This window comes from Anopheles cruzii, chromosome 2 (assembly GCF_943734635.1).
Source record: "Anopheles cruzii chromosome 2, idAnoCruzAS_RS32_06, whole genome shotgun sequence".
Taxonomy (NCBI): Eukaryota; Metazoa; Arthropoda; class Insecta; order Diptera; family Culicidae; genus Anopheles; species Anopheles cruzii.
The window spans coordinates 38,234,692-38,261,122 of record NC_069144.1 but is presented as its reverse complement, the minus strand read 5'-3'; the positions used below and the strand labels follow the sequence as shown (position 1 = coordinate 38,261,122).

At 47.9% G+C, this 26,431-nt stretch overlaps 5 protein-coding genes across 7 annotated transcripts in view; 3 read left to right on the top strand and 2 right to left on the bottom strand.

Moving 5' to 3' along the window:
- Positions 1 to 2,455, top strand: part of LOC128279024 (sodium channel protein 60E-like) — a 110,721-nt gene extending 108,266 nt beyond the window's left edge. The window contains exons 28-32 of the mRNA XM_053017745.1: positions 1 to 647; positions 714 to 1,013; positions 1,068 to 1,375; positions 1,445 to 1,600; positions 2,073 to 2,455. The exon at positions 1 to 647 is cut by the window's left edge and continues 189 nt beyond it. Coding sequence (XP_052873705.1) covers positions 1 to 647; positions 714 to 1,013; positions 1,068 to 1,375; positions 1,445 to 1,600; positions 2,073 to 2,455 — 1,794 coding nt within the window. The remainder of the gene's footprint in view (positions 648 to 713; positions 1,014 to 1,067; positions 1,376 to 1,444; positions 1,601 to 2,072) is intronic.
- A 6,647-nt stretch (positions 2,456 to 9,102) lies between these two features.
- On the bottom strand, positions 9,103 to 11,091 carry LOC128268432 (peptidyl-prolyl cis-trans isomerase 5). Of its 2 annotated transcripts, XM_053005523.1 has the most exons (4): positions 10,914 to 11,091; positions 10,773 to 10,824; positions 10,275 to 10,402; positions 9,103 to 9,829 (listed from the first exon to the last, which is right to left on the bottom strand). In XM_053005523.1, the coding sequence occupies exons 2-4, from the start codon at positions 10,803 to 10,805 to the stop codon at positions 9,427 to 9,429; spliced, it is 564 nt and encodes a 187-aa protein (XP_052861483.1). In that variant the 5' UTR covers positions 10,806 to 10,824; positions 10,914 to 11,091; the 3' UTR covers positions 9,103 to 9,426. The 2 variants fall into 2 exon arrangements, with proteins under 2 accessions (XP_052861483.1, XP_052861482.1); XM_053005522.1 differs by having other exon boundaries at positions 10,773 to 11,091.
- A 1,971-nt stretch (positions 11,092 to 13,062) lies between these two features.
- Positions 13,063 to 13,888, top strand: LOC128268000 (collagenase-like). The gene has a single exon (XM_053004985.1). It carries the CDS (start codon positions 13,076 to 13,078, stop codon positions 13,847 to 13,849), a length of 774 nt encoding a protein of 257 aa, XP_052860945.1. The 5' UTR covers positions 13,063 to 13,075; the 3' UTR covers positions 13,850 to 13,888.
- A 1,810-nt stretch (positions 13,889 to 15,698) lies between these two features.
- LOC128279023 (ankyrin repeat and KH domain-containing protein mask) lies at positions 15,699 to 18,217 on the bottom strand. Its single transcript, XM_053017744.1, has 6 exons — positions 18,111 to 18,217; positions 17,922 to 18,038; positions 17,658 to 17,855; positions 17,390 to 17,596; positions 16,460 to 17,319; positions 15,699 to 16,338 (listed from the first exon to the last, which is right to left on the bottom strand). The coding sequence occupies exons 1-6, from the start codon at positions 18,204 to 18,206 to the stop codon at positions 15,699 to 15,701; spliced, it is 2,118 nt and encodes a 705-aa protein (XP_052873704.1). The 5' UTR covers positions 18,207 to 18,217.
- A 1,146-nt stretch (positions 18,218 to 19,363) lies between these two features.
- LOC128268351 (1-acyl-sn-glycerol-3-phosphate acyltransferase gamma-like) lies at positions 19,364 to 26,271 on the top strand. 2 transcript variants are annotated; one of them, XM_053005407.1, is made up of 5 exons: positions 19,364 to 19,885; positions 22,683 to 23,346; positions 23,418 to 23,950; positions 24,030 to 24,387; positions 24,465 to 26,271. In XM_053005407.1, the coding sequence occupies exons 2-5, from the start codon at positions 23,163 to 23,165 to the stop codon at positions 24,614 to 24,616; spliced, it is 1,227 nt and encodes a 408-aa protein (XP_052861367.1). In that variant the 5' UTR covers positions 19,364 to 19,885; positions 22,683 to 23,162; the 3' UTR covers positions 24,617 to 26,271. The 2 variants fall into 2 exon arrangements, with proteins under 2 accessions (XP_052861367.1, XP_052861368.1); XM_053005408.1 differs by having other exon boundaries at positions 19,375 to 19,464.
- The last annotated feature ends 160 nt before the right edge of the window (positions 26,272 to 26,431 follow it).

Here is a 26,431-nt window from a genome sequence, read left to right as displayed (position 1 = left end):
CAGCTCCTGTTCCGCCTGATGACGTCGGCCGGGTGGAACGATGTGCTCGAGTCGCTCATGATACAACCGCCCGACTGTGAACTGGCGCTTGACTTCTCCATCAACGGCGATTGCGGTCACCCACTGCTGGCCATCACGTACTTTACCAGCTTCATCATCATCAGCTACATGATCGTGATTAACATGTACATCGCGATCATCCTGGAGAACTTCAACCAGGCGCACCAGGAGGAGGAGATCGGCATCGTCGAGGACGATCTGGAGATGTTCTACATCCGCTGGTCCAAGTACGATCCGCACGCGGGCCAGTTCATTCACTTCAACCAGCTGTCGGACTTTATTGCCTCGCTCGACCCACCGCTCGGGATACCGAAACCGAACTCGGTGGCCCTGGTGTCATTCAATCTGCCCATCTCGAAGGGCAACAAGATCCACTGTCTCGACATCCTGCACGCGCTGGTGAAGCACGTGCTGGGCCACGTGGAGGAGACCGACAACTTCAAGCAACTGCAGGACCAGATGGACCAAAAGTTCAAGAAGCAGTTCCCGACGCGCAAGGAGCTGGAGATCGTGTCGTCCACGCGCATCTGGAAGCGCCAGGAGAAGGCGGCCAAAACCATTCAGACGTCGTGGCGCGAGTATTTGAGGTTAGGAACGCTGGGCGCGTCTAGTGAGCGGTCACTGATCCTTGTCTATTGTACCTCGAATTGTAGGTTAAAGCGCGAACGCGAGCGATCGCCGATGTCGCTGGACGAGGAAAACACTCAGAATTCCAGCCCCGGCGGATGGCAGAGCAAACTGTCGGCCCTGAACTTCCTGCACCTGCAGGTGCACCGTCGTGGAACGGCCACCTCCAGTCGCGCCTCGTCACGCAAATCGTCCCGAGCTTCGGATGCGTCGGACCTGAGTGAACTGGCTGGGCCGTGGCTAAACCTGCCGCTCATGCTGGTGTCCGGTACGAGCGACATGGTGAAGGACGTGAAGCAGCAGCACGCCAACGGGGTCGAGTTGAAGTAAGCAGAATCCGCCCCGTCGTCTGACCCGCATTCACCCGGTTTCTCCCACAGGGACACCACACCGGACATCAAGGGCCAGGGCCGGCGCAAGTCGTTCTACAACTTCCCGTTCTTCCTGCGCCATCAGGATGCGGTCGAAGAATCGGCCACGGCATCACCGCAACCGGTCAAACGGCCGCTCAAGGACAGCGAGACGAACCTATCGCTCAACGGGTCGGTGGACAGTGCCCCGGCACCGGTGCCGCCCCCTGTCACACCCAAGTCCAAGCGGGCCACCAGCTTCGTGAAGAAGAAACCTCCGCTGGAGCGAGGCTTCTCCGCCCAAAGTGCGCTCCGGTTGAATCGCAACGCGGTCGTGCGTAAGTATCCCTGGTAGCGTATCGTCTAAAACTGTGGGACTTACCCCCCGGGCTGGATCCTTCTTTTAGCCGACGACACACTGTCCACGTCGAACGCGGATGTCAGCATTCTGGTCACGGAGCCCTCGCCCGATATTCCGCCGGGCACGGCACCGGGCGAGACCCTTGTCCACGTGCTGGTGCACCGCGAAAGCGAAGAGTATCAGTCGGAGCTGGATGACAAAGGTATGGATGGCAAGGTGACCGACGCCGTGACCCCGCAGGACTCGGCACACAGAGGTTGCGTTATCCAGTTTGGATGCTTCAGCACCCACCACCGCTGTAGATCTGTGTCTCTGTGTGTGTTCCACGCAATTACACTTGTACCTGAATTCCTGGACACCAAAGCCTCCCTTCTACCACGCCCCCCAAGCATCTTACGTGAAAACGAGCACCTTCGGTTTCCGTCTTAAAAATGGTTTCTTTTTTCTTATTTTGTCTCTCCTTTCTCTTTCTCTCGACCCTCTGCCCTGGCTTGCGTTGTGCGTTGTTGTCCCCACGTGTGTGTATTGTCGTGTGTGTTTGTCTCTTGAATGTTAAATGTTCCCCCCCGCACGTTGGCCAGACGAACCAAAGCCGGCCAAGGAGCCCCGGGATCCGTCCCGTGCCGCTGACATCAAGCTTTCACCGGGCACGAACGTTGACTATCAAATTCTAGGTGGCCTTGAGGGGGATCCGCGCCCCGTCGTGACGATCTGCGTCGAAAGCCCGCTGGAGTCGCCGGAGCAGGACATCGGGGCAGCCGCCGAAAAGCCACCGCCGCCGCCGGAGCACTCGGTAGCCATCCCGATCGATCCGGAACCGATCGACGTGAATCTGCCGCGCGATACGAGCAACATCTTTTACGACTACGATGACGACACCCCGGAGGCGTGCCGCGCGGAGAAGTCCGGAGCGGAGAGCACGGCAGCAGCAGCAGTCGTTGAGGTGCCGATTGATTTGGACAAGATCGAGTACGTGGCCTCAACGGAGTCGGCAGCGCCGGGCCACCAAGAAGATGCTCAGCAGTCTTGCGAAACCACGCGACAGGCTTCGAGCTGACCACCGGAGCGGCAGCGTGACGGGGACACCATGACACCGTCGCCACCGGATGCCCCCAACAAACCGACGGCCACCGGCAGTTGACAATCTCCGTTCTGAGTAGCTGTGACCCTACTCTACGCCCGCTGGGTGGGTCACTCTGGTTGGCCGATCTGTTGGCATATCCGGCCCTGGTGTAGCATGTAGTTGAGGTTATGGATCAGCAGATCACTTCTGTATTGCAATTGAGGCTCCTTGGATGAGTGTTTTAGGTTATGTTTGCTAGATTAACTGTGTTGCTGCCCTCTTCCACCTAGCATTTGACACTCGGCGACCGCCACGCCCGATTCTTCATTGGGGCGAGATTAAAATTATATACGACACGATGAGATCGTCCGAATAGGGCGACCACGAACACCTTTGAAAGTACATCCTTACATATCAGTTTGTGATTGACGACACACGCACACACACTATCAGTGATCGGAAGCAAGTTTACGAAACCATTTCGTAATATAGTATATTTTCGTACCGTAATAATTTATTTAAATTGACGATAAGTAGTGACAGACAGTCAGCAGTTATGCAGTTATCAACCAGGTACAACAGGACGACAAAACGAGATAATCAACGAGAAGCAGCAGATCGCAGAGAGAGAGACTATATTTTTTCGGCGCTACGCCATCTTCGATCGTTACTTTCTCCTTCAACTCCAACTCCGGCGCGAGTATTTAGTTAGCTCTGTGATTGTGAAACAATCGAGGAATCGCGGAAGGAATGATGTTATAATAAATAAACAAACACACAAAGAGATATAGGACGTAAGAAGCGAACCATCAATCGAATTTACGGTAGTAACAACCTAACCCCTTTTAGTATCCGCGTCCGTGCTCTTCTTCGGGTGCATTATGATCGGGTTGGGCAGCGCGAACGCAAGAATAGTTATATTGATTGTCTAAATCGTCTCCTATTATTAAACATCTCAATCGGCAGGTAAAGTGAATATTCTAATGCAAAGTTGCGAAGGGTTGCGCGATCGAGGCTGTCTGGGTCTATTGGAAGATTTCGGTGACAACCGATCTGTGTCTGCGGTTCACTTTCAAACAATATGTATCAATCGCCAAAAACTTTCGCTACTACTTTCTACGCCCAGGGCTCATTCTAGTTTCTAGAATGTTCTAGTAATGCCGATAGAAGGGAGCAGGGCTTGCATTCACTAAAGGCTCCCGCTCCCGATAAGTCGTTCACGGTAGTTAAGTTTAAATGATGATGTACAAAGGAACCAACCACCCCCCCAAAAAAAACAAAACCCAAGGAACTGGCGTCAAGGTGAAGGGTTAGGTGAGCAAACGTGTATATAGGGGCCAAAACCCGCTAAACTCCCGAACCAAAGCCCACTTCCTTGACCTGTATGTATACAAAAGAGCTCAGTCAGATTACGGCTGTTTAATGAACAATTACATTCAGTTACACCTGGCGCCAGACCCACAAACCACGGGTACAGGCGCCACGGTTGTACTAGGACCTAAGTGAAGCGTAGCGTTTAAGGAAGTGTGTCTGTGTGTAGAGGACTCTGGAGGAGTGTTTACCAAGGGTACTGGCACCACCGGGAAGCCGGTGTGTGACCGCGTATGCCTCTCCAAATCGCAGCTTCCACTGTTGTTAGATATGATAGACAGAATCTGTAACCGGGTGGAGTCGCCAACGGAGCTGAGCCTCAACAGAGTGTAGGCCTCAGCGGGACTTCGACTTCGAGAGAGGGCGGGACGGACGTGTACAAAAGAGCGTTAGCGTAACGAACAATCTGCGGTTCGCGGATTGCAGGCGCAGTATCGATAGTTAAGTCGGAAACAACATTAAATTAACCACGTTACTCACGTTATGAAACAAGCAACAAGAATACCAAATACTCACGCAGTACACACACACACACACCGGTGGTAGATCGTGAGGAATTTAGAGGGCGTAGAAGGTAGCAACAGAACATGCCCCAGTAACAGTTATCTTTAATGGAGTTCCAAACCAACGTTACCCAAAACAAAAAAAGTATGCTAAACGATTCAGCCACGAAGGCAACAAATGTAAAGCTTCAAACACATTAAGCAAAGTAAGAACGAAAAGACAACAATAATATTATTAAATGAAACAATAATGTTGTTTAAAAATAACTAAGTAGCGCCGTTGGAAAGCTACGACCATGTGGTTCCGCGTTGCACCCGTTGTTCGGTCGGTTAAGTTACTTAAATTTAAATCTGGCCACAGTGCGGCAGGTGTAACAGGAGTAGTGGAGGGCGACCGAGCGTAAAAACCGGAAGCTGCCGGAATGCTGTTGATTGCACATTTTTATTCGACCCAAAACCTAAATATTGAAAATTGAATTGATGATGGAACGTAAACAAAATTCGAACACTACTAAAATACAGCCCAAAAGAAACCTACTCCCGAAACCCCGGTGCAGTTACGTTCGGCCGCGTTGTTCCGTTCCGTAGATGTGGTTTTGTACTTTTGGTTCAACTGATTGTCACGCTTTGTCACGAGCGATCGCGAAAGAAGATCCCCCGGAATGACAAAGTGGTTAAGAGTTATACACCAACAACAGAAAAATAAGCAAACAAACAAACGATTCAAGTGTGAAAGAGAAAGAAAATTCACTACAACGAGCGAGGTGAAAAATTTGTGTACATAGAAAAACGGATAGGGCGCCCCCGAGGGTTCAGACATTTGTAAGGCTAAATTGTAATGCTTCGTAATACGCAGATAGTAATCGAAAAACTACAAATTCGACATTGTAACCCTCACGCACAGCTACCGCTTGCGCCACAGCTGCTACCCACATCAAATCCCCTTTCGTTTTCGGCTTACCTTTCGAACTTCGCGGGGTCCAAGAGGTTCCATCTTCAACACCGCATAACTGACTCCCACTGATCGTCGTCACTACTCCTTTGAGCTGCGCTCGGCACGCCGCACAACTCCTCTTATGCCATTAAAGTGAGATTAAGTCAAACGGTTGATGATCACAGATAACGCAACGAAGCAATAAATGACAATAGCACGTACTACACGGCCCCCCTCCTACACCTCCAACGCGACGACCCGGCGCAGCGTTCGCTGATCTTCGCGTACCTTCCCACACACGTTAAAATGCGCATAATCCCTTCCCTTTGGCCGAGAACGCAATCCGCTTCTTGCACGAAAGATGATTCAATCAGGGAACCGCCACCACCACCGCCACCAACTCGTGCCCGAACAGGCTCCCGTACCAAAGAGCAGAGATTGCACATAACCTCATTTTCCTCGATCCCTCGAGCCACGGGGGCGGCCGCGGGTGTCTCTTACAGCTCTGATTGGCTTCAATTGCCATCCCATACGGAGACGATCTCGAGGCGGGCGCGATCTGCAGAAGCGATCAGACCGCATACACGGCGCACTCGCAGACGCTACCGAAATTGCCTGATTGGGACTGGGACAGGAAGCTCAAATCCCACGCAGCTCGTTTACCGGTGCGCCAAGCGGCTATTAAATCACCTCGGCAAAATGAAAGTAACCTGAAGGCATTTGAATTTTGACCAATTCCTTTCTGCATTTCTGGCATCAATCTGAGCTTTAGAACGTGCGATGCGATGCAATAACATTTAAAAAAGATGCGACAACATTTAAATTTAGATCGCCGGTTCGATAACGGACTGCTTTACGGCCATTGCGAACCGATAGAGTCAATTAAGTGTGTTATTGTAACAAAACTTACCAAGCCTGACACGACTTACGGAACACATTCCGCGTGGTCGGTGAGAAAGAAATCGCTTCCGATCGCTCTCGATCGCACTTTTGCAACGCACGTCAAGTCACATTGTGGTGAATACGTTTGCTTCGACTTCGATCCCTTCGGCCCACAGAAACACGACAAAAATGAATCCTTATTAACTCAATCGAAGCAACCAATAGCGCTGCTGGTAACGGTGAAATGTGCAGTACGCAAGTGTGCGCTAACAAATACTCAATCAACTTAAACGAACCCACGAACGACGAAGGAGGCCCTGTCGAAGGGTATGGTTGTCCCTACTCCCCGAAAGATTGTTAGCAATAAATCGTAGCAACTAGCGAAACAAATAAAGCATGCCTCCAGCAAACGTTCCACAAAATGTGCTTGTACCAAACAACAGTAAATTAAACATGATATCTAGTTATAACAGTATAATACCAAACAGTTGACTAGTTAGCCGTTTAACGCGAGAGAGAAAAAAAAAGTTGCAAAATTAAAATGGACAACCCCAAAAAAATGTTAAAAAAACGAGAAAGAAAACCGAAAAAACTATCGGCGCAAATGGAGCAAACTCGGCGTGTAGTTGTTGAAATAGTTGTAACAATATCGTTCTGTTTTTTCCGCTTGTTATGTAGTTAATAAATTTTTGCAACAATTGATAAGGGCGCGCGCCATTCAAGTAACGCGCGGAGTGGCGCCAATTAGTGAGAACTGGATATCCAGAAACCCGGTGGGACAAGTTGTAGAACCGGGTTGTACGTATTTGAACGAAAGCAAGATAGAATTATGGAGAAACTGTAAAGTTGATGGCATTTGGAGAAGTTTTAAGGAAATACATACAATCAATACGTTTCTCCCATAAGGATTTTTCCCGTTTCTTTCCTTCTCCAGTCTTTTGAAAATTTACTATTTTGTAGGGCTAAACCCCGATTGTAATCGATAGTGTCTATAGGGGTTTAAGACCATGATGGAGGGACGCCGATAAGGATGGTCGCGCCTTCAATCCACAATTCAATTTCGAAACTTACAAAATACGAATTTCTATTATTATGGTCAGCTGAATTCATCCAATTGCCGTTTCTGCGATCTGAGAGTATCAGTAGACTAGTTTAGCGGGATAAGTAGAAACAGTTTTGCAAACATTTTGACATGACCCTTTTTCTCTGCAATCAGTTCTACTTCGTCGTGCAAATAAATTGGGTATCGGAAAATGGCGCCGCTAAAAGGAAGCATTAACATGCAATACAACCCCATGAACAGAATAAGATCCGGAACGCGACCGGACGAAACAACAAACGAGAAAAGAAAGAAATACAAGCAAAAGAAGTGTACGTTTAAACAACAACAACAACAGAAAAGGATAATCTCAAAACGACAAACAATAAATGGGAAACGCAAGCAACAACAAGAACATTAACAATTAGTATATAACATTCACAGCAAAGTAATAATGTAACGAATCACACGTTGAGGCACGATCGGGATGGATCGCACGCCCGATCGGCTGATGGAAACCAATTACAACAGTACTAGATGTAGAAAGTTAGTTAGAATTTTGTTAAATTATATACCTAAGCTCGTCCTCGAAGAACGAACTAATACAAGGTCAAGGAAACAGCATAAAACACACACACACAGAGGAATACAACATACATCCGCATTAAACGAAAAATACGAGAGCAAACGCAAAACTTATAGCACAACACAAACCAAAACCAAACCCCTAAAACAAATAACAAATGAAACTGAGACAAATTATGAAAATTTATAGAAACAGATTTGAAGGTTGTGTAATTATTTAGAAGAAAAACATGAAACAAAATAATTATATTATATATAGATATATATACATATAGCAGAGCAGAACAAAGTGACGAACGTGACGAGAGGATGAGCAAGTAAAAGTATAAAGGAACTATTCTGTAAGAGTTTGCGTAGCTTGAATGACAACGTGAATGCGGATAGAACAGTTTCATAGAAAACCAAACCAAGCCCCATAAATTGGTGTTTTGGGCCGTCAGCAGTTTAAACATCAAAGAACGTGTACATAAAGAGAGTAATAAAACCACAGACTTATTTAAAAGTATAAATGCTTAAACTTGGTTGTTCGCGTCGCAGCACATGCCGTGTTGTGATTTGGGTTGCTAATTAGTTTCGAATTTAAATCCGAAAAGGGCCTCACCGTCCACAGAGGGCGGCGCCCTAGGGGGTTAGTTTCCCGATGGGCGGAAGGTCTAGACAACACGTCGTCGTCGTCACCCAGAAAAGCCCTGACCTAGACCATGCGATAAATGTTTACCAACGCGCTGGGGGTGGAGGACAGCAAACAAGCAGCAGGCGTTGGCTGGGTAACTAGGGCAGCGAACGGTACAGAGCGTTGTTTTTCCGCGCGGAAAATACACCGCGATTCTGTCACATCCGTTCTTCTCGGAGTAGCATAATTAAGCACAAAATGCGTAAAGTGGTAGCTTCACAATGTAGCCCGAATATTAGGGGAGCGGCCAACAATGCTGACAACCAGAGCCATATTGTTTCGCTCTGACAACGACCCGATAGAGTGTGTAGAATCGTTGCACTATTGTTTTATCATTCTTTTGTGGCTTCCATATTCTTTTCACTTCCGATTGCTGGGACCAACATGGTTCTCTTTCATTTTATTACATACACGCTGCGTGGTTTTGTAAGATGGAGCAGATTATTATTAATCACTGCTCGCAAACCGGTGATCGAGCACTGGCTAATGAACGGACCGGTCATCAGTAATTATCGATACGTATGGTCGAGAGAGTCTAGCTTCATCGGCATGATCGGCGTTTAATTAGCTAAAATCCCCAACCGTTTTAAAGTCATCGTTCAGTAATTGTCATCGCTACACGTGAGAATATTATCGCATCCTTCACCGGAAGTGTCTTTTTCATAAAAATACAATCTTCTCTTTTATTTACCGAATATATTGTGTGTTCAGCGTGATATCTTTTGCACATTATCAACCATCATTTCCGTCCTCGTGTTGTCCTTGACGACAGCCTATCGTTCCCGCCGTCGGAAGTCCATTTAAAATGCATTTTTTTTTATCTTCATTCGGACGACGGATGACGGGCCCGACGCAGATGATCTCGGAAAACAGAGGATGAGAGGGCCAAGGATGTGTGCCGATGGTGGCGAATGATGCAAGTACGGAAGAGCCTCCGTGAAAACGAGGCTCGTTCACACAGGTGCGGCGGTGGTTACTTTATTCGGTGGAATCGCTCTTCTCGACGGAAAACGGTTCGTCGACCGGTAGGGAGCCGCTGTCCGCAATGACGACATCGCTCGTCGGCCGATCGCGCCCATCGGTGGCGGTCTTCTCGATCTTACGCACCACATTCATACCCTCCAGCACCTTGCCGAACACGACGTGCCGGCCGTCGAGCCAGCTGGTTTGCTTGACCGTGATGAAAAACTGCGAACCGTTCGTGTCCTTGCCGGCGTTTGCCATCGACAGCCAGCCCGCTCCGTAATGCTTCAGCTTGAAGTTCTCGTCGGCGAAGCGCTCGCCGTAGATCGAGCGACCTCCGGTGCCATCGCCCTTGGTGAAGTCACCGCCCTGGAGCATGAAGTCGCGGATCACGCGATGGAACTTGCTGCCCTTGTATCTGTGTGTGTGTGTGAGGTGTGGAGAGTAAGCAAACACAACGATGATCAGTTAATTGGGATCGGATGGGAAGAACACGCAAACGCAGCCCCCGCAGCTGTTCTTGCGATCAATGGGTTGAGTGGTCGAAAACCGGTTAAGAAAGTGATCGATGGCTCACTGGTCAAATATAAACAAGTAGATAAAACATCCCCAAAGCAAACAGCGAGCTCAAACGGAGAGGCGTGAATGAAATGATAAAAGCTAAAATAAACACCAGCCCTTGAAATGCTATCAATTCGTTCCTTGGGCGTGCACTCAGAAGGCTTACGCAGGGCCTGAGAAAAACATTGCCCCCACCAGATCAACGCATCGCAACGGCGGTTGCACGCTGTACGGAGTGTGATAATTGAATTATGCAAATGACCGGTCGACCACACCAACACTAAGTAACCGTAGCTACTTACCCTTCGCCGACGGTCGTCTTCTCCGCTAGCTCCTTGAAGTTGCGTGTCGTCTTCGGAACGGTTCCCCCGAACAGCCCGATCACGACGCGTCCCTCCGGTTTGCCACCGATCGTGATGTCAAAGAACACCTAACCAAACAAAGAATAATTGATGAAGAGTAAAATTTTGCAAGTCATAGGAGGCCGCCCCAAAATAGGCTACTGTAATCGAATTTGTTTCTGTCCCGACTACTTTGTTAAAAATAAAGCTTAATATTGAGGGGCCCGGTGGTATCAGATCACAAAACAAGCACAATCAAAGCAAGCTCTTTTCGCTAAGAATAGGCAAGCTATCAAGGAATGTGGACACGTAGCCATTTCTATCGTCGGAGATTTCGTAACACGCCGACACGCGAGATAACATATCAGCGGAGAAACAACCACATATGAAATCAACAAAAGTGGAAGCCTTTATCCAGCATAGGAAAAGAAGGCGGCGTGCGGCGTCGTCACCACTTACCTTATCCGTCACTTTTGGTCCATCGCCGGCCATTGCGCTAGCCACCAGAACACTGAAAACAACCAGGAACTTCATTTTATTTTTCCCTTCTACCACCCAATGCTACTATGTTCAGGAACTAGTAAACGAAAAGTACGGCACCGGGAATCAGCTGAGGATACTGGAGAGAAACTTGCGTGATTTTCCGACCCAAGCCCGGCGGACGGTGATCAGCGAATGATGAATCAGTGAATCAGTGAAAGATGCCGAGCGGTCGTCTGCAACACACGCAGTCAGTTCTGGACACGCAGAATAAAGAACGCGTTTTCAACTGGGCACGCGGGAACTGGGAACAAACTGGGAGAAAAATTGTGACATATCGCCAACGAAAATGCGTTCGAAAATGCGTTGTGCGTTTATACTGGGGTAATTGGTTTCAAACCGAGTTTGACATTTTCTTCGAAATTGTAAGTTTTGTTTAATGCCGCCAGAAAAACGCGATTAAAAGCAAAAATAATAATTTTCATTGATCCAATGAATATAGTAACATCAATGTACCATCTGTGCAAATAATAAGACGTACCGAAATGGTGAAAGAATTGAACATGCACATATAAACGAAAAGATTTTCCCGTCTGCTTTGAAAAATAACCTCGTTTGGGTACAAAATATTAATGCACGAAATTTATTAAATTTCAGTTATTCAGATTAAAAGAAGTCCTAAATCCTGCGACTAAATTCAATGTATGCAAACGCCAAGTTAATTTTTCGTACGAATCCTAAAAGAAAATCGATCTTGAATTTGCGGCGAAATATTGCCTACCGTAAATGCCGGCAGAAGGCGCTGCAAAATGTGCGTTTGAAACATTTGAGTTTGAACCGAAAAGGCCTTCCTCGGGCAGTTATCCACAGCAAGATAAAAACGAAAAGAGCTACGATACAATTGAGAATGGTTTAAGTAGTTAGCGTGGAGCAGACATTAGAATATCATATGATAAATAAAGTTCAATAACGTATAGTATAATATACTAAAACTAGTCGAACTTAAGTGTTTTTGCGGGGAGTACTTTCTCATTGCTGCTTGCACCGCAGAAAAAAAGGATTCTTGTACCGAATCTTCACTGGTGATTAAAAGGGGAGTAAGTACAATAATCCTAGACGCAAAAAGCCCTGGATACAGCTTTGTGAAACATGTCCACCGCAACCAAAGCGAAATATTCTTTGCGCAACGGTTATTCTGTGCCTGTGGTGGGATATGAAAGGTGTAGTGTACTTTGAGCTTTAAAAACCTAATGAAATTATTGATGACAAACCCTATCGACAACAATTAATGTGTTTGAAGCATGCTTTGGCCATAAAACGACCAGACAATGACAATGCACGACCCCACATCGCAAAACCGTTCAAAACCTATCTCGAAAATGTCGGATGGGAACTGTTAACGTCCCTCCTGTATTTTCCAGATCTCCAGTTGCTCTTTCGGAATAGTATTTGGTCGGTTACATGAGTAAAGATTTACCAGCACAGCGGTTCACTTCTTATGAAAGTATCGAAAAATATATCTCTCAGTGGATCGCTTCTAAACATGGGAAGCTCTATCGACACGGAATCTGGGAATTGCGCGAAAGATGGGAGAAAGTAGTAGCTAACGACAGACAATACCTTCATTAAAGTAGTCATATGTTTTATTGTTGCAATTAGGCCACAATTGTCGAATAAAAGCGGCATTAATTAATTAAAACTCATAATACTTACCAGTTTAAGCTTCATGCCGCAGTGCAATGAAGGAATTACCGCAACACAAGAAACAGTTGACGGGAATCACTAACCAAAGGGGCTCGATTAGACGATGCCTACATGCCCTACGGGCTGGCCAGAAATTGTGTCGTTGCTAAAAATAGGCTTCAAACCACTCCTGATTATCAGGTGCCATTGAAGAATCGTAGTGAAATTCTCAGAAATCCCGTTAATGAACTGAGCACAAGACCTTGGCAGTGCTACGAGCTCACTTCCGTTTGTATGCTGATTGTAGACACTACATTCAGTGAGCCACTTGAGCCACATTATGGCCAAGTACTTGTACGAATCCAGTAAAACGTGGTAAAACCACCGTTTGTGTCCCACCCATTGGGTCAATGATCAATAAACAAAGCTCTTCATGTGGCGGAATTGTCGAACTCAAGTGTCCCGCACCACGGGTGCTAATCTCCATCCGCAGAAGATCCTGCGTTGGGGACCCTTTACCGAGATAAACTATCAACCGAATATAAAAGCAAGGCGCGCTTGGCGAACCGACAGAACTCAACCACATTACCTGCGTCGAGATGCAACCGTTCGCCTGTATTACCTTGCTGCTGGCCGCACTCGGTCTGGCCCAGGCCGCCCCGGGAGTTCGTGTCGTGAACGGTGAAACAGCAGAGCTGGGTCAGTTTCCGTACCAAGTGCGCCTCACGCTGAATCTGCCGTTTGGCAAGCGTGCCGTTTGTGGCGGAAGCCTGCTCAGCGACGAGTGGGTCCTAACGGCAGCTCACTGTCTGCAGGGCGTTGAATCGGTCGAGGTGCACCTGGGAGCGGTCGATTTTAACGACAACACCGACGACGGCCGACTGGTGCTGGTGTCCGAGAGTTTCTTCCATCACGATCGCTACAACCCGATCTTCGTCGTGAACGACGTCGGACTGGTGCGCCTGCCGGAGAAGGTCCCGTTCAGTGAGCGTGTCCAGCCGGTTCGTCGTGCGACCGGGCAGGAAGACTTTACTGGCCGTCCCGCCGTGCTCAGTGGCTGGGGACTGCAGGAGAACGGGGGCAATGTGGCTGAGAAGCTTCAGTACGCCACGCTGAACGTGATTTCGAACAAGGAGTGCGCCAAAACCTACGGTCCGCTGCTGGTGAAGAAGACTACGCTGTGTGCGCGCGGTGAACAGAAGGAATCGCCCTGCAACGGAGACTCCGGTGGTCCGCTGGTGCTGGTCGACGACAACACGCTGGTCGGTGTGGTTAGCTTTGGGCACGCGACGGGATGCGAACGCGGGCTTCCGGGGGCGTTCGCGCGTGTTACGGCCTTCAACGATTGGATCAACGAGAAAACGGGACTGTAAACGGGCTACAACTAGACTGTGACAAAATCAAATAAATTCGCCAGCAGAAGATTTAGTAGAAAAATTGAAATGCATCCGTTTATTTGCTTACTCGCTAATGTCCCTCCAATGCTTGAAGGCTGTCGGTTCCGCTCCTATGCTATGCACCATGCACTGGCATACCGTGGTGTGGCGGCCACCGTGACACAGTAACCCAGGCACACGATTTTGAGCACTACTCGGAGTCCGTGCCACCGTCACGGTAAGAGAAATCCTATCTTTCCTACTACCACTAGAAGCACGGTATTTACAATGGTTAGTATAGCCGAACAGGTCATCCCGAATTTCTGTACATTTTTTTCACGCCTCGCACGCCAGTTTTATGGGTACCTCGCATATAATTACCAACCAACTGTCTGTTTGTCCATTGCGCAATCCGAACCGTTCTGACGGTTGATAACTGCGGGAACTAAGAATGAGAAGCAGACGGGGACACAGACGGAGAACTAATGGAGCACGTAGCCCCACCGATCGGTCTAGGACCGACGGTATGAAAACTAGGAACGAAAGATTTGCGTGATGAGAATCCTCTGGACTTCTAGTTCGTCAAGTTCGACACTATACATACGTCTTCTTCCCCTTTATTTTTGGGGGGAAAATCATTGCGAAATGCTTATTGTACTTATGAGTCAGTGTGTGTTTATCCTTATATAGCTAGAATTCGCTTGGGTCTAAAAGTAACATTTGCAATCTTAATTCATTTCAAATTTCAGGACTTGCGTAACCTTAGAGCGCGCCGAGAGCGTAGACATTCCTGTCTTCGATCTTTCTACTGTTTTGATTGCTTGTTCTTGTTTCCGTCCCCACGCACTGTTAATTATTATCTTCCTTTTTAAAGTATCTTAAGACAAACGAGCTAATTTTTGTTAGTTGCTAACAATCGAAAGCGGTTATCCCGAACAAGAAACAAATCCAAACAACAAATAGATTGGAAAACAAGTTTTTCTGCCTATTCCCCCATCGTTGTTATCGTTAGTTTTTTTTTTGTTCAATTCTTCATGCACACTTCTAACAAAAAAATTAAATGGCAGAGAAGTTTGCTTTAACATTGCACCACCGGATGTCGACCGGGGGTGCGGAACCGGATGGTGAAAAGGATGATCTTTATCGGCTATCTACATTGCTGTGCTGCCCCCCACGGTTTGTTCTTTTCTAGTTTCTGGTCGTTCCAAGACTGTATACAGTAATATTTGTTTTTATCTCAAAAAGATTTGAGGTACAATGAGGCACCCCGAGGTATGTTCCAGAATAGGTCGCTATTGTTGCACTGGGTAGAATTTTTTTTGTTACATTCACACCGTTGAGAAATGTTGACTTAAGAAAAGGAAGATAAACTATGTTCCGAAATCACACTGGTCACTGGTGGATTGGGTTTGCAAACGCTGTGTGGCAACGTTTGTGTGGGCCAAGCCACGAAAACTGATCATACGGCACACAGCCACGGCACTGAAACGAACAGAAAGATTGCAAAAGAACAAAAACGTTCGACGGAACCAATGCGACCCCCCGGTTCGTTACACTACGAGGTCCGAGGTCGTCCTCGTCCTCTCACTACCGCCTACTAAATTGTACGTTTCTCCGACTCTCGCTTTCTCGGGCTCTCTATCTTTTTGTCTCTCCACCCGGCTACAGCTTGTTTGGAGGTCACCGTTTTAATGTGTAGTCTAAAGGAAGCGCTGTTCGTAATATTATGTGTGTGTGTGTGTGTATGTTAACGGATTTGTTACTGGTTTTTAACTATTTTTCCCCCTTTTTACCATAAGGCCATCAGCGAAACTGTAAATAAATAATCTCAATCGATCGGAATCGATCAGTCGGACCGGATGATCTCGATGAAACTGTTCCCGTTGCTGCTTTGCTGCTTCAGTGTCCGCAGCTCCTTCTCGAGCTTCTCGACACGGGCCCGGTACTCCTCGTTCTGTTTCTGCGAAAGCTCGAACTGCTTCCGCAGATCCTCGATGAGTTTCTTCAGTTCCACCATCTGCCGCTCGAGTACCTCCACTATTAGGCCGGTGGCGTTGTTACTCGTGACGGTGGTGCCGGCGGCAACAGGAACGTGATTGTTTATCGCTATTCGCTGATGTGGCCTACTGACCGTGCGGGTGGTACCGGTTTCCACCGATACGGTCGTATCCTGGGGCAGTTTGGTGGGTAGAGTGGAAATGATCTCCATACCGGTTGCGGTCCGCAGCCGTTTGACGCCGTCGGCCGAGGTAATGATGTGCCGGCTGGGTTGGGCACCACCGACCGTCGAGGACAGTCCGTTGACACCGCTACTCGTGGCAAGCTTGGCTTTCACTAAATCTTCCGAGGCACGAGCGGATATCACGTTCATTCCGGCGGTCGTCGTCAACGGAATCCGTTGACCACTCTTCGTCATGACGTATTTGCCCACCTGTTTCGACGTGGTGCTTGTGCTCAGTATCTGCGGTCGGCCACCGACGGGGATCCTTCGGGAAGAAGGTAAAAAATGATACAAATGTTACATTGTTCAGTTGTGATCAGAAAGCGATCACCAGGCGATCACCAGGCGATCACTTAGTACGGCCAAAAGTGAAGTGAAATATTTACCTCACCGAGGTCGATGGAAGCGCTTTTTTGTACTCTGCCGACGGTGCTCGCTTCATGATGCCAACATCGCCACTACAAATTTGCTTAAACTCCTCCGGAGACAGTACCTTGAGCACCTGGTTCGTCCGGATAGTTGCCGTCGGACCGGCATTCATGACGTGCACCGGTTGCGCCGTCTGCTGGCGCTGTTGCTGGACGTGATGCACCTGTTGATTCTGTGTCGTTGGGTACGAACCGGTGGTCGAAGTGGTTTTTTTGATAATTTTGAGAGTCTTCGGTTTGTTTCCCGTTAAAGTCACCGTGTGCACTGCCGGGGAATGATGGTGCACCTTCGTTGGATGGGTTCGTGGCTGCGACTGTGGCTGTGGCGGCGTAGACGTAATCGATTTCGTCTGGGGTTGCTGCTGAAGGTTTCGCGTTTCGTTGAGCGCAAACTTGCCCGCTTCCGAGAGCACGATCTTACGACCACTCTGGATGGCGGATGTGATAAGGCTGCCGGTATCGTCGGATGGTATCAGTGCGATACCATGTTCCTTCAGCATCTGCAGGGTACCGGAATCGAGATTTTTCGGATCCGTATCGGTGCTCTGCTCCAGGTTCGTCATTGCATCGCTCATACTGTCCTCCCGTTCAATCAAATGGTCCGCATCGTCCCGTGAATCATCGGCACCGTTTTGTTGCTCCGTCAGGCGGCTGCTACTGTCGCTGCTCAGATCCATCGTAATGTTGTCCTCCACATCGTCATCATCGCCACCAACGCCACCGCCAGATTTCGAGTCCACTCCGTCGGCTGGTGGCCCTCGATGTCGCTCTTTGTGCTGCTGCAGCTCGTACATTAAACTATCCGTTGCGTCTTGCACCTATGGCCGTGGGAACAATCGTGTCATGATTCACGAACGACGGCTCGGCACCGTGTTGACGGTTACTTACTCCAACCTGTTCGCTGCTTGCCGCTCGCATCTGATTCGCTAGCAACATCACTTGCCACAGCTCGCCCTGGCCCGACTCCAACGCCAGCTGGATGGGAGTCTTGTCGAACTTTGAGACCACATTCGGATCGGCACCGTTTTGCAGGAGCATCTCGACGATCTTACTGTGCTTCTGATTTACCGCCCAGTGCAGCGCCGTCATTTTGAGCTACAAATAAATGGGTTCATCGTTGAGGCTGATCCAAACGGGTGGCCGCCACGAAACTTACCATATCCTTTGCATCGACTTCACAGTTGTTGCTCAGCAGCAGTTCTACGATTTCGATATGGCCATGAAAAACGGCCAAGTGGAGCGGCGTCCGGTCGACCTTGGTTTTGGAGTCCTTGCTTATACCGGCACGCAGGAGCATCTTGCACGTTTCGACGTGATTGTATCGTGCGGCCAAATGGAGCGGTGTCGTTCCAAGCTGGCGAAAGCAAACGACACATCTTATCTATTCTTTCTATGATCGTTCGTTCGTTCAAATACTCACCCAATCCGCCGTAAATGGTGCCCCGCGACTCATGAGCTCGTGTACCTTTTCTGTACAGCCTACTTTAGCGGCTTGTAGAAGCCCCTTTCCGAGGTCCGTTATCACCGCTTGGAACTTCTACAAGGATACAAGGGAACGTGTGCTACGTGAGAACCAGTAACCGGATCGACAAAGAATCGCCGCACGTACCGCACCACCGGGCGTCAGCTTCTCGATCGATTCCTCCGAATCATTACTCGTTATCATATCCATGCTGAGGTTGCCGAAAAACTTCTCCGCAAACATGATCCTCTTCGTGGCCGCGCGGTATCTCGGGCTGTGGCGTGTTAATGTTTTCCCTCCGTTCGCCGCGGCGATGGGCACCGGGCGGATATCGCGGAATCTTGGCGCGATTCACCGGAAATAAACTAAAGCAAGCTGCAAGAGCGAAAGTCGGAAGAAACCACAAATCAAATCGGTTGCAATGTCGGTGGCTGTGCTGTCCCTTTCTCTCGCTAGACGAGCATCCGCGTTCGATCCGCACGCCAATTCCAGTTTTCCAAAGCCCTAGGGGCTACCCTCTGCGGACCTTTAGAGCCAACTTTCACCGTGGGAGGAAAGAATATACTGCCTCTTCACTTCCCACAGCGGTCCACGGAGCACAGTTTAGCCGGTCCTGAGGAGGGGGGCGGACCGTATTGTGGGGCGCCAGCGAGGTCATTGCGGCCAGCTCCGGGCCAAAACAATGCACCACACGACGATATGGAGGTATTTCCATTGACCATTCCGCCCCACATCGTCAGCGCGGTGGAGTCGGAACTCGGAACGGAAGTGACTTTGGGCTAACTTTTCGGAACATTACCGCACGGGATGCCAGTGGATTCATTGGTGGGGGCCTTCGTCAGGCTCTGGCCAGTGCCAGGAAAGCAACACGCGGGCAAAGAACAACTTGTTTACCACTAAGAAAAAGAATTTCTACGCACAGTTCGCGGTTGGCGTTCATCGAAGATTTTATTTTGTATCCTTCACTGGCGGTGAGCATATTTTGACAGCTAGTGAGTTGGTTGTGAGTTTGATGTGTGAGGTGGCATTCTTTCTCACTTTCGCACTTGCGGCCGGCCGGAATGCGCCTCCTTTTCACTCCTACAGCACAAAATTCGACCAAACGTGCCCAGGGGTTGGGTATCGCTCTGTAGATGGGGAACGGCTTACTTGCCAAAGCAACCGTGTTTACCAGCTGAAGAAACCAGCAACCGAGTCAGAGGCAACTTAGATTAATTTTTTTCCCCCTTACGGAAATATTGGCAAACATTGCACACTACCAACTTCCTACCATTCTCACTTTTTCATGTTACTCGTGGCCATTCGGTAATCCCGTGTCCCGTGAGCACCATTGGGCACACGGAGGATGTCAACGCAACACACCCGATCGGATCTCGTAGTTCGGTCGCACTTATCATCATTCGCTCGTTAATGCTGCTCGGACCGTGATCGTGAGGTGGAAAACGAAAGAAACGGAGAGATTGGGTTTCACCCGACGTTGCTTTTCCGCGAACCGCGTACCGTAAGTGCCAATCCGCCACAGAAAACTGGTTTTCGCGTACGTCCGTGCGCGGATATCCGCGGTCGCATCACGCTCAATCGCTGCCGATGCAATTGTGTTGTAATCCGACTGTCGAGCAAACACCGTCCCACCGTCTCCTCGTGAAGTGTCTGTGCGATAAGTGAGGTGTTAATTCCTAATACTGCTTGTGACGTGCCGGATTGTTGGATGATCGGTTGGGGAATCGACCCTTTCGCACCGGCACGAAAAGGCAAAAGTAATACGGACCTTTTTGAACGAAAGCCCCCGGCACCGCGTGTTTACAGCGCACTTTCCAGCTAAGAAACCGTAACGCACACGGAATCAGAACGGAACGAACACCGCTAGCCGGGAGATTAGCCGAACAGCGAGCTTCAAGGGCACCGATACCGGAAGAGCAACGGTAACACAAAACGGATCCTTCACAGCGGTTGTGTTTACTTATTTTCTTCTCGTTTTTGCGTCGTACCATCTACCGGGGTGTCTACCGGTTGTGCATATTAATCTCCGTGCACAACACGCCCTTCAAGTATAGTTTGATCCGAATTCTCATTAGCTGCACTTGCACTTCCCGATCTGGTGGTCTAATCGGTTTCCGTTCCTTATGCGACGTAGATTACCTGAGCTGCACGCCTTGAGCTGTATGCACTTGTTGCAGTGTTGCGGCATCATAATCAGCCTGTGGAGGGGCTGTGTCCATTGGCCTTTGTCCTGTTCCCGTTACGTCATGCCAACCGGCGGTGGAGACTTCTGAACTTTGAGCGAGTTTCGAGTTCATTCTAGATACTGTTTTCTGTTTTGCGTTTCACACGAGACCAAGCCCGAACCAAAGTTGCTTCGCAAGGTGCCACCCTAAGTGAGGAATACCTATTGAACGGCATCAAGTTTCTCCTCTATTGAACATCACAACCTTCACACAAAGGCATTAACCTGTTGAGCAAAGGTTACTATGTTGTTGTCATGGCGAAAGTAACCGAGGGAAAGGAGTTTGACGGATGATTAGTACACGCAAAAGGCATGCCGTGCCCATCAAAGTACGGCCCCGCTAAGGGACAGTGTATGGATGACAAATCTGTATCGCAATCTTGACAAAGCCAGTCTCGGAATGGGGACAGTGAGCGCTATTTTGAATGATTGATTGATGGACGCCGGACGGATGAGTTTGATCTATCGCCGGAAACGATCATTTTACTGTTTTCTGTGAAACACCTTTTTGTTTAAATCATAACAAAAATACGAAGCATACGCAGCATATCTTGAAATAATAAAGTATTTTCAGCGAAACTAACAGTAAAATCGAATGCCAGCTCTTTTTGAAATTGAATTTTCCAAAGCTATCAACTGATTCGTCACAATGTATGGGGCGCTACCTGGCAGCTGGCCATAAACACTCGGCGGTGCTCGGCGCTGTGAGCCCTTTCCGGTTGGCGTTGATAATCGCTGACAGTCAGCTAACAAACCGATTGCGATACTGTCCACACGGATTCGTCACATTTTTAATGAACCCCCCACCCTATCTGATCGTACCGATACAATCAACTGCGTCGACCGGCAAAGGTTCAAAGTTCCGTACCAGGTGGACTACAGATTACGCGCCCAAATGTCCCGCGGTGCGGTGCACATGGTTGGATCCTTGTTGTGTTTTTATCACTTATCAGGGAGGCGCATCAGAAAAAATTAGATATGATTGCGGTGGTTTTGATCAGTAAATCAGTCTTTTTTGTTTTCAATTTTTTTACCATAATTTGGTGGCAATTGCACGGTTCAGTGCAACCCTCCACTGCGCACGGTTCAGTGAACCACCTAAATGGGTGTACTCTAAAAAGGCAACTACGGGCGATTAAAAGGCTAGGTTGTTTTTTTTTTCAATGGATAGTGTTACTTTAAAAATAGCCTTGCGAAGCTAGTGATCGTATTCTTAGTTTTGCCACTAAACATAGATGACTGCACCGTGGAAAGCGATCGTTCCGTTGTTTGCTCGGATGCTGCAGTGTATCGGTTCTAATCATCAATACCCTCTAACTATTAAATGGTGATTATGCTAAAAAGGATATGCGTCTTTCTTGGATTTAGTGTATATCGTCTATCTGTCTGATATTCTTCGTGCCGTAATTACAGTTAAGAAAAATAATCCGATCGTTCCTAGTCGATAGTTTAACGGCACAAAAAAAATATAACAGCTGGCCACAATAAATTCACCTTTCTGCCCTTGGCCGGTAACTATAACATTACGAGTGATCCGAAAATCACAACCGACACGAAGGCACGGTGAAAGCTATCATCCCTTTCGTGATAAGAAGCATGCCTGGCGTAACGTAAGTCAACGACTGGCCGGACTGGTTCGAGTTTGTTTTTTCGCACACCACTGCTGATTATCAGCACGCGTTTGCCGTAGAACGACCTAGGCCGATTGCCGGGGCAAACAATCAGTTTGCGAGGAAATATTCTGCCAATTGGCTTGAAAGACAAATACAATAATTTTGTGTGAAAAGTGGGATACAATTAACAACATCGCACAGTCTAAAAGTAATCTCTGGGGTCGTATTTTCATCAAACCTTTGGCGTGAACCTTAATCTTTGATCCTTCGCTGCTATCATCATGTTCCTTCGTTTATCATACGCACAAGAGAATTGTTGATACGGTGCCCAACCCGTCTGTAGCCGGTTTAAACCGCGACTGGGGACGAGGAATGTTTTAGATTAACGGTCGTTAATCCCCACCGAACCACGCGTGGTGTCTCGTGACTCGCAGGATGTTAGATTTTTTTGCTTTCTCCTGTTATCACTTTCGTACACCGTGTGATTTCGACCCCCCAACGCTGGTTTCATCTGTCTGCTAACAATGACGTAGGTCGGTAGCTGGATTAGTTTATATCGGTGCAATGCGCGAACTTTGCCCTGAGATTATGTTGAACACTTATCATTATCTTGTCGTGAGGGGTTTATTGTTATCTGATTTTTGTAACTTGTTGCTCGAGTGTGTCGATGAAGCAACGCGCGTGCTAAAAAGGAGAAACAATACGGATAATGGTTAAGTTATGATTTTAGGGATCATTTCTGAGACAACTTCTCATGAAAAGTGTTTCCAAAAATAAATTGGGATCTGAATTATAATCGCCAATTTTGTTATCCTCTTTAAAACGATCATTTGTTCGAACACTTTGTTATTTAATCTCTTTTCGTTTCTGATACATTTTCAGATCTGGAGCCCGCGCTTTGAACTGCCTTAAAACGATGAAAAAACGAGGATAAATCAGAAGACCTAGGCAACCACAGAGTGATTCCGGATTTTGTTTTTATAAACCCTCTTCCCAATGAGTTGTTATCGGGGGTTGACGAAAGCAGAAGGTTACTTACCGTGGCTCAAATTATGATGGTTTAATGTACGGGCGCACAATAGAATACTTGGTAGTTGTTTGTTCACGACACGCGTTAACTGTAGCGATACCGTAGAGCTGTTTGTTTCGCGCTTTAGTTAATCGATTTTGAGTTTTTCATGGTTTAGTAGTGAACCTCGCGTCAGGTTCGCGGTTCTGTTTGCGTCACGCGGCCACAAACACTGACTGCGTTACTCCATCGAAAGCGCAACGGTAGATTCTGTGAGGTGCGGGTTTTCAGTTAGTATAAAAACTAAAATTAAAAAAGGCCGCTGTAATAATAGAAGCACAAATCTCGTTATCATGGCGGGCTTTCTGGGAAGAATGAAACAGTCGACCCTGGTCCATCTTTGTTTCGCGATATCGTTCTTCACCTCCGGGCTAATCATCAACACGATGCAGTGCATACTGTACGTCGGACTGAAGCCATTCAATAAGCGCTTGTACCGAACGATTGGCTATTACCTGTGCTACTCGTTTTACTCGCGTAAGTTGTGGGCCCTCTGTTTACCTCCCCAAGTTCCCTTCATTGACATAGAACCGCTGTTTGTTCTTCAGAGCTCGTGTTTTTGGCCGACTGGTGGTCGGATACGACGCTGAACGTATACATTAGCGACGAGGATATGAAGTACTGTGGCACGGAGCACGTTCTGCTGCTGATGAACCACACGTACGAGGTCGACTGGCTGATCGGATGGATGCTGTGCGAGAAGGTCGGCGTGCTGGGTAATTGTAAGGCGTACGCAAAAAAGGTCATCCAGTATATCCCCACGATCGGTTGGGCGTGGAAGTTTGCCGAGTTTGTGTTTCTCGAGCGATCGTTCGAGAAGGACCGTGAAATCATCGGACGGCAGATCAACGAAATCCTGGACTATCCCGACCCGGTGTGGTTACTACTGAACGCCGAGGGCACCCGCTTCACCGAGTCCAAGCACGCCGCATCGGTAAAGTTCGCCGAAGAGAAGGGTATGGTGCCGCTAAAGCATCACCTCATTCCGCGCACCAAAGGCTTCACGGCCAGCCTGCCGTATCTGCGTGAAAAGTGCCCGTCGACGTTGGACATTCAGCTTGCGATGAGCAAGGACTCGTCGGTAAGGAAGCGTCACGTACTCTGAGAGAGATATAACGGTCGAACGGCTAGTTGCTAATCGTTGTGTCATCGGATTACAGGTTAAACCGACCATTTTCAACATTCTCAACGGTAAGCCGCTGACGGCGCACATGTGTGTTCGCCGTTTTCCCATCAAATCGTTGCCGCAGGACGAAAAAGAGGCAGCCGAATGGATGCAGAATCTGTTCCGCGAGAAGGACCGCATGCAGGACAGCTTCCATCGGACGGGTAGCTTCTTTACCGATTCTGGCATTGCCGAGCGGCCAAAGATAACGCTACAGCGTCGCCCAATGACCCTGCTCAACACGGTGTTCTGGGCGGTGGCCACCCTAACGCCAATGCTCTACTATCTAATGAAGCTGCTGTTTAGCGGAGAGATTCTATACTTTTCGATCGGTGCCGGGATCATTTTTGCGTGTAAGTAGCACCGGGTAGCCCCGCACGGTGAGACTGTTGGGCACTAATTTAGTTTGTTTGTTTACATCTCCACATAGTCTACATGCTGATGGTGAAAGCGATCGGTATGTCGAAGATCAGCAAAGCCTCGTCGTACGGTGGTGGTGCGTTGAAGAAAAATGGCCATGACCAGGACGGAGGCGCGCCGGATGCCACGTCGCTGTCCTCGGAATCGGATAAAATGAAGTAGACCAAAGGAAAAGAAAGGCGCGTCGCGCGAACCTTTGTACTTTTGGCACAGAAAGAACCACAAAACAGGCAACACCCAGGATAAGATGTTTACACTTGAGATCTATTTACACGCGTCACGGATATTAGTTGATTGGAAATGAGATCAAAAGAGGATCAAGAAATACCCCGGTGCGCCCAATCGCCAGGAGCCTAGTAGTTTCCTTTCGAAGAATGCACAAACCTCTAGTGTGTGTGTTGTGGAAAGTGGCACAAATCGAGATGTTGAATTGCTGGATGACGCAGGTCAAACGTCTTTTTGTGGATGATATATACATATACACCGAAACAAATACCAATATATACATATATTTAAAAGGGATTTTGAAGCAAACAGGAGACGCGCTGCACGCACACAGAACAAAGAAGAGGCCAAATGCGCCGATCGAAGTCAGATCGTGAGAAGCTTTTTTTTCTTTCTATGCAGCAAACAAATATTACCGTTGCACGCAGAGCCGCATCGAGGTTCTAGCACCGGTTTGGCGCAATAACGAATACATTATTTTATAACAGTTTATTTATGGCAAAGCGCAAATTAATACTTAGTAGCAAACATGAAAAGCACCTTTTGATGATCTACCCGTGTGGGGGGCTCCTTACGAGAAGAAGGAGCCCGAACTATTACTAAATTTACAGATTTATGAAAAGAGCGGAGAGAAGTTTTGGATTGGACAGTTTTTGGGTGAACTATTAATCGAAACTTAATCGAACACACATACTAAGAATCGAATACGAATGGTTAGGGATCTTTTTTTAAATATATTCGAACCTCTCAAATGCTCGTTTATGTTTTAAAAAGCGTTCAAATTAGGGATCAAATAACCAACAAGAGACACGAGCGCGACTGCCGTCAGTTTCAGTGTGTGTCTTCCTGAAAAGCAATTGAGTGGAAAATTAAACTTTCCATGCCAGTTAGCGTTCTTGGCATCGCGCATCGCACAAAGTTTGTAGCAAAGCTCAATCCATGCCGATGAATAGTGTAGCTCCATCCGTTCCTTATAAGTCGTACAACAGAGAGTTAAACGCTAAATGGAGGGGAAAACGACACTAAAAAAAACTTACTAATCCTCTTCTTCCTGTCCACGAGAAAGCAAAATCCAGAAATTTAACTGACGGAAGCTACGCTCACCTATCTTCCAAAGTGTGGCCCACTTTTGGCGCACCAAATGCAAACCAAAACCCTGTGCGAAGCGCCGTAGGCCCGTAGACTGTGCAAACATGTCACCTTCCGTGTAGCTAGCCACCCTTTCGAAAGGGGGCCCCCTAACCGTAGTGCGTGTCTGTCTCTGCTTTTGCTGGATTCAATCGAGCAAAACTGTTAATGGTTTATCGGAAAGTCCAGAAGCTAGTGTGTTATAGGTTAGTGTGTAAGCACGTGTTTTCTTTCGTTTTGCTTTGGATCGTGTAACATCAATCTGTGTTTCGTCGTGGGTGTCGTTTTAACTTTGTTTCTACGTTACTAATTAGCTACTACTAACCAGTGAGACGCCGGATCCGGAGGGCGTTCCGGTGGGGTTTCGAAGACGACAGTGATCGGTAAACGGATGCACCACCGCCATCACCACCAACTCCTTTACCCTTGATAGAAGTGAATAAAAGCTGTGCAAAAACATAAACTGAAAACTGAAAAACTTGCAGTATTGTTTTGGTTTTCTCATTTATTTATCGCCTTCGTCACGCGAACGCACACTTGTCTGCGTAATCGCGCGCTTCAATTGTGGAATCTTCTTGATTAATGTAATCAAACGTTTTTTTCTTGTTTTTACCAATTAGCTGC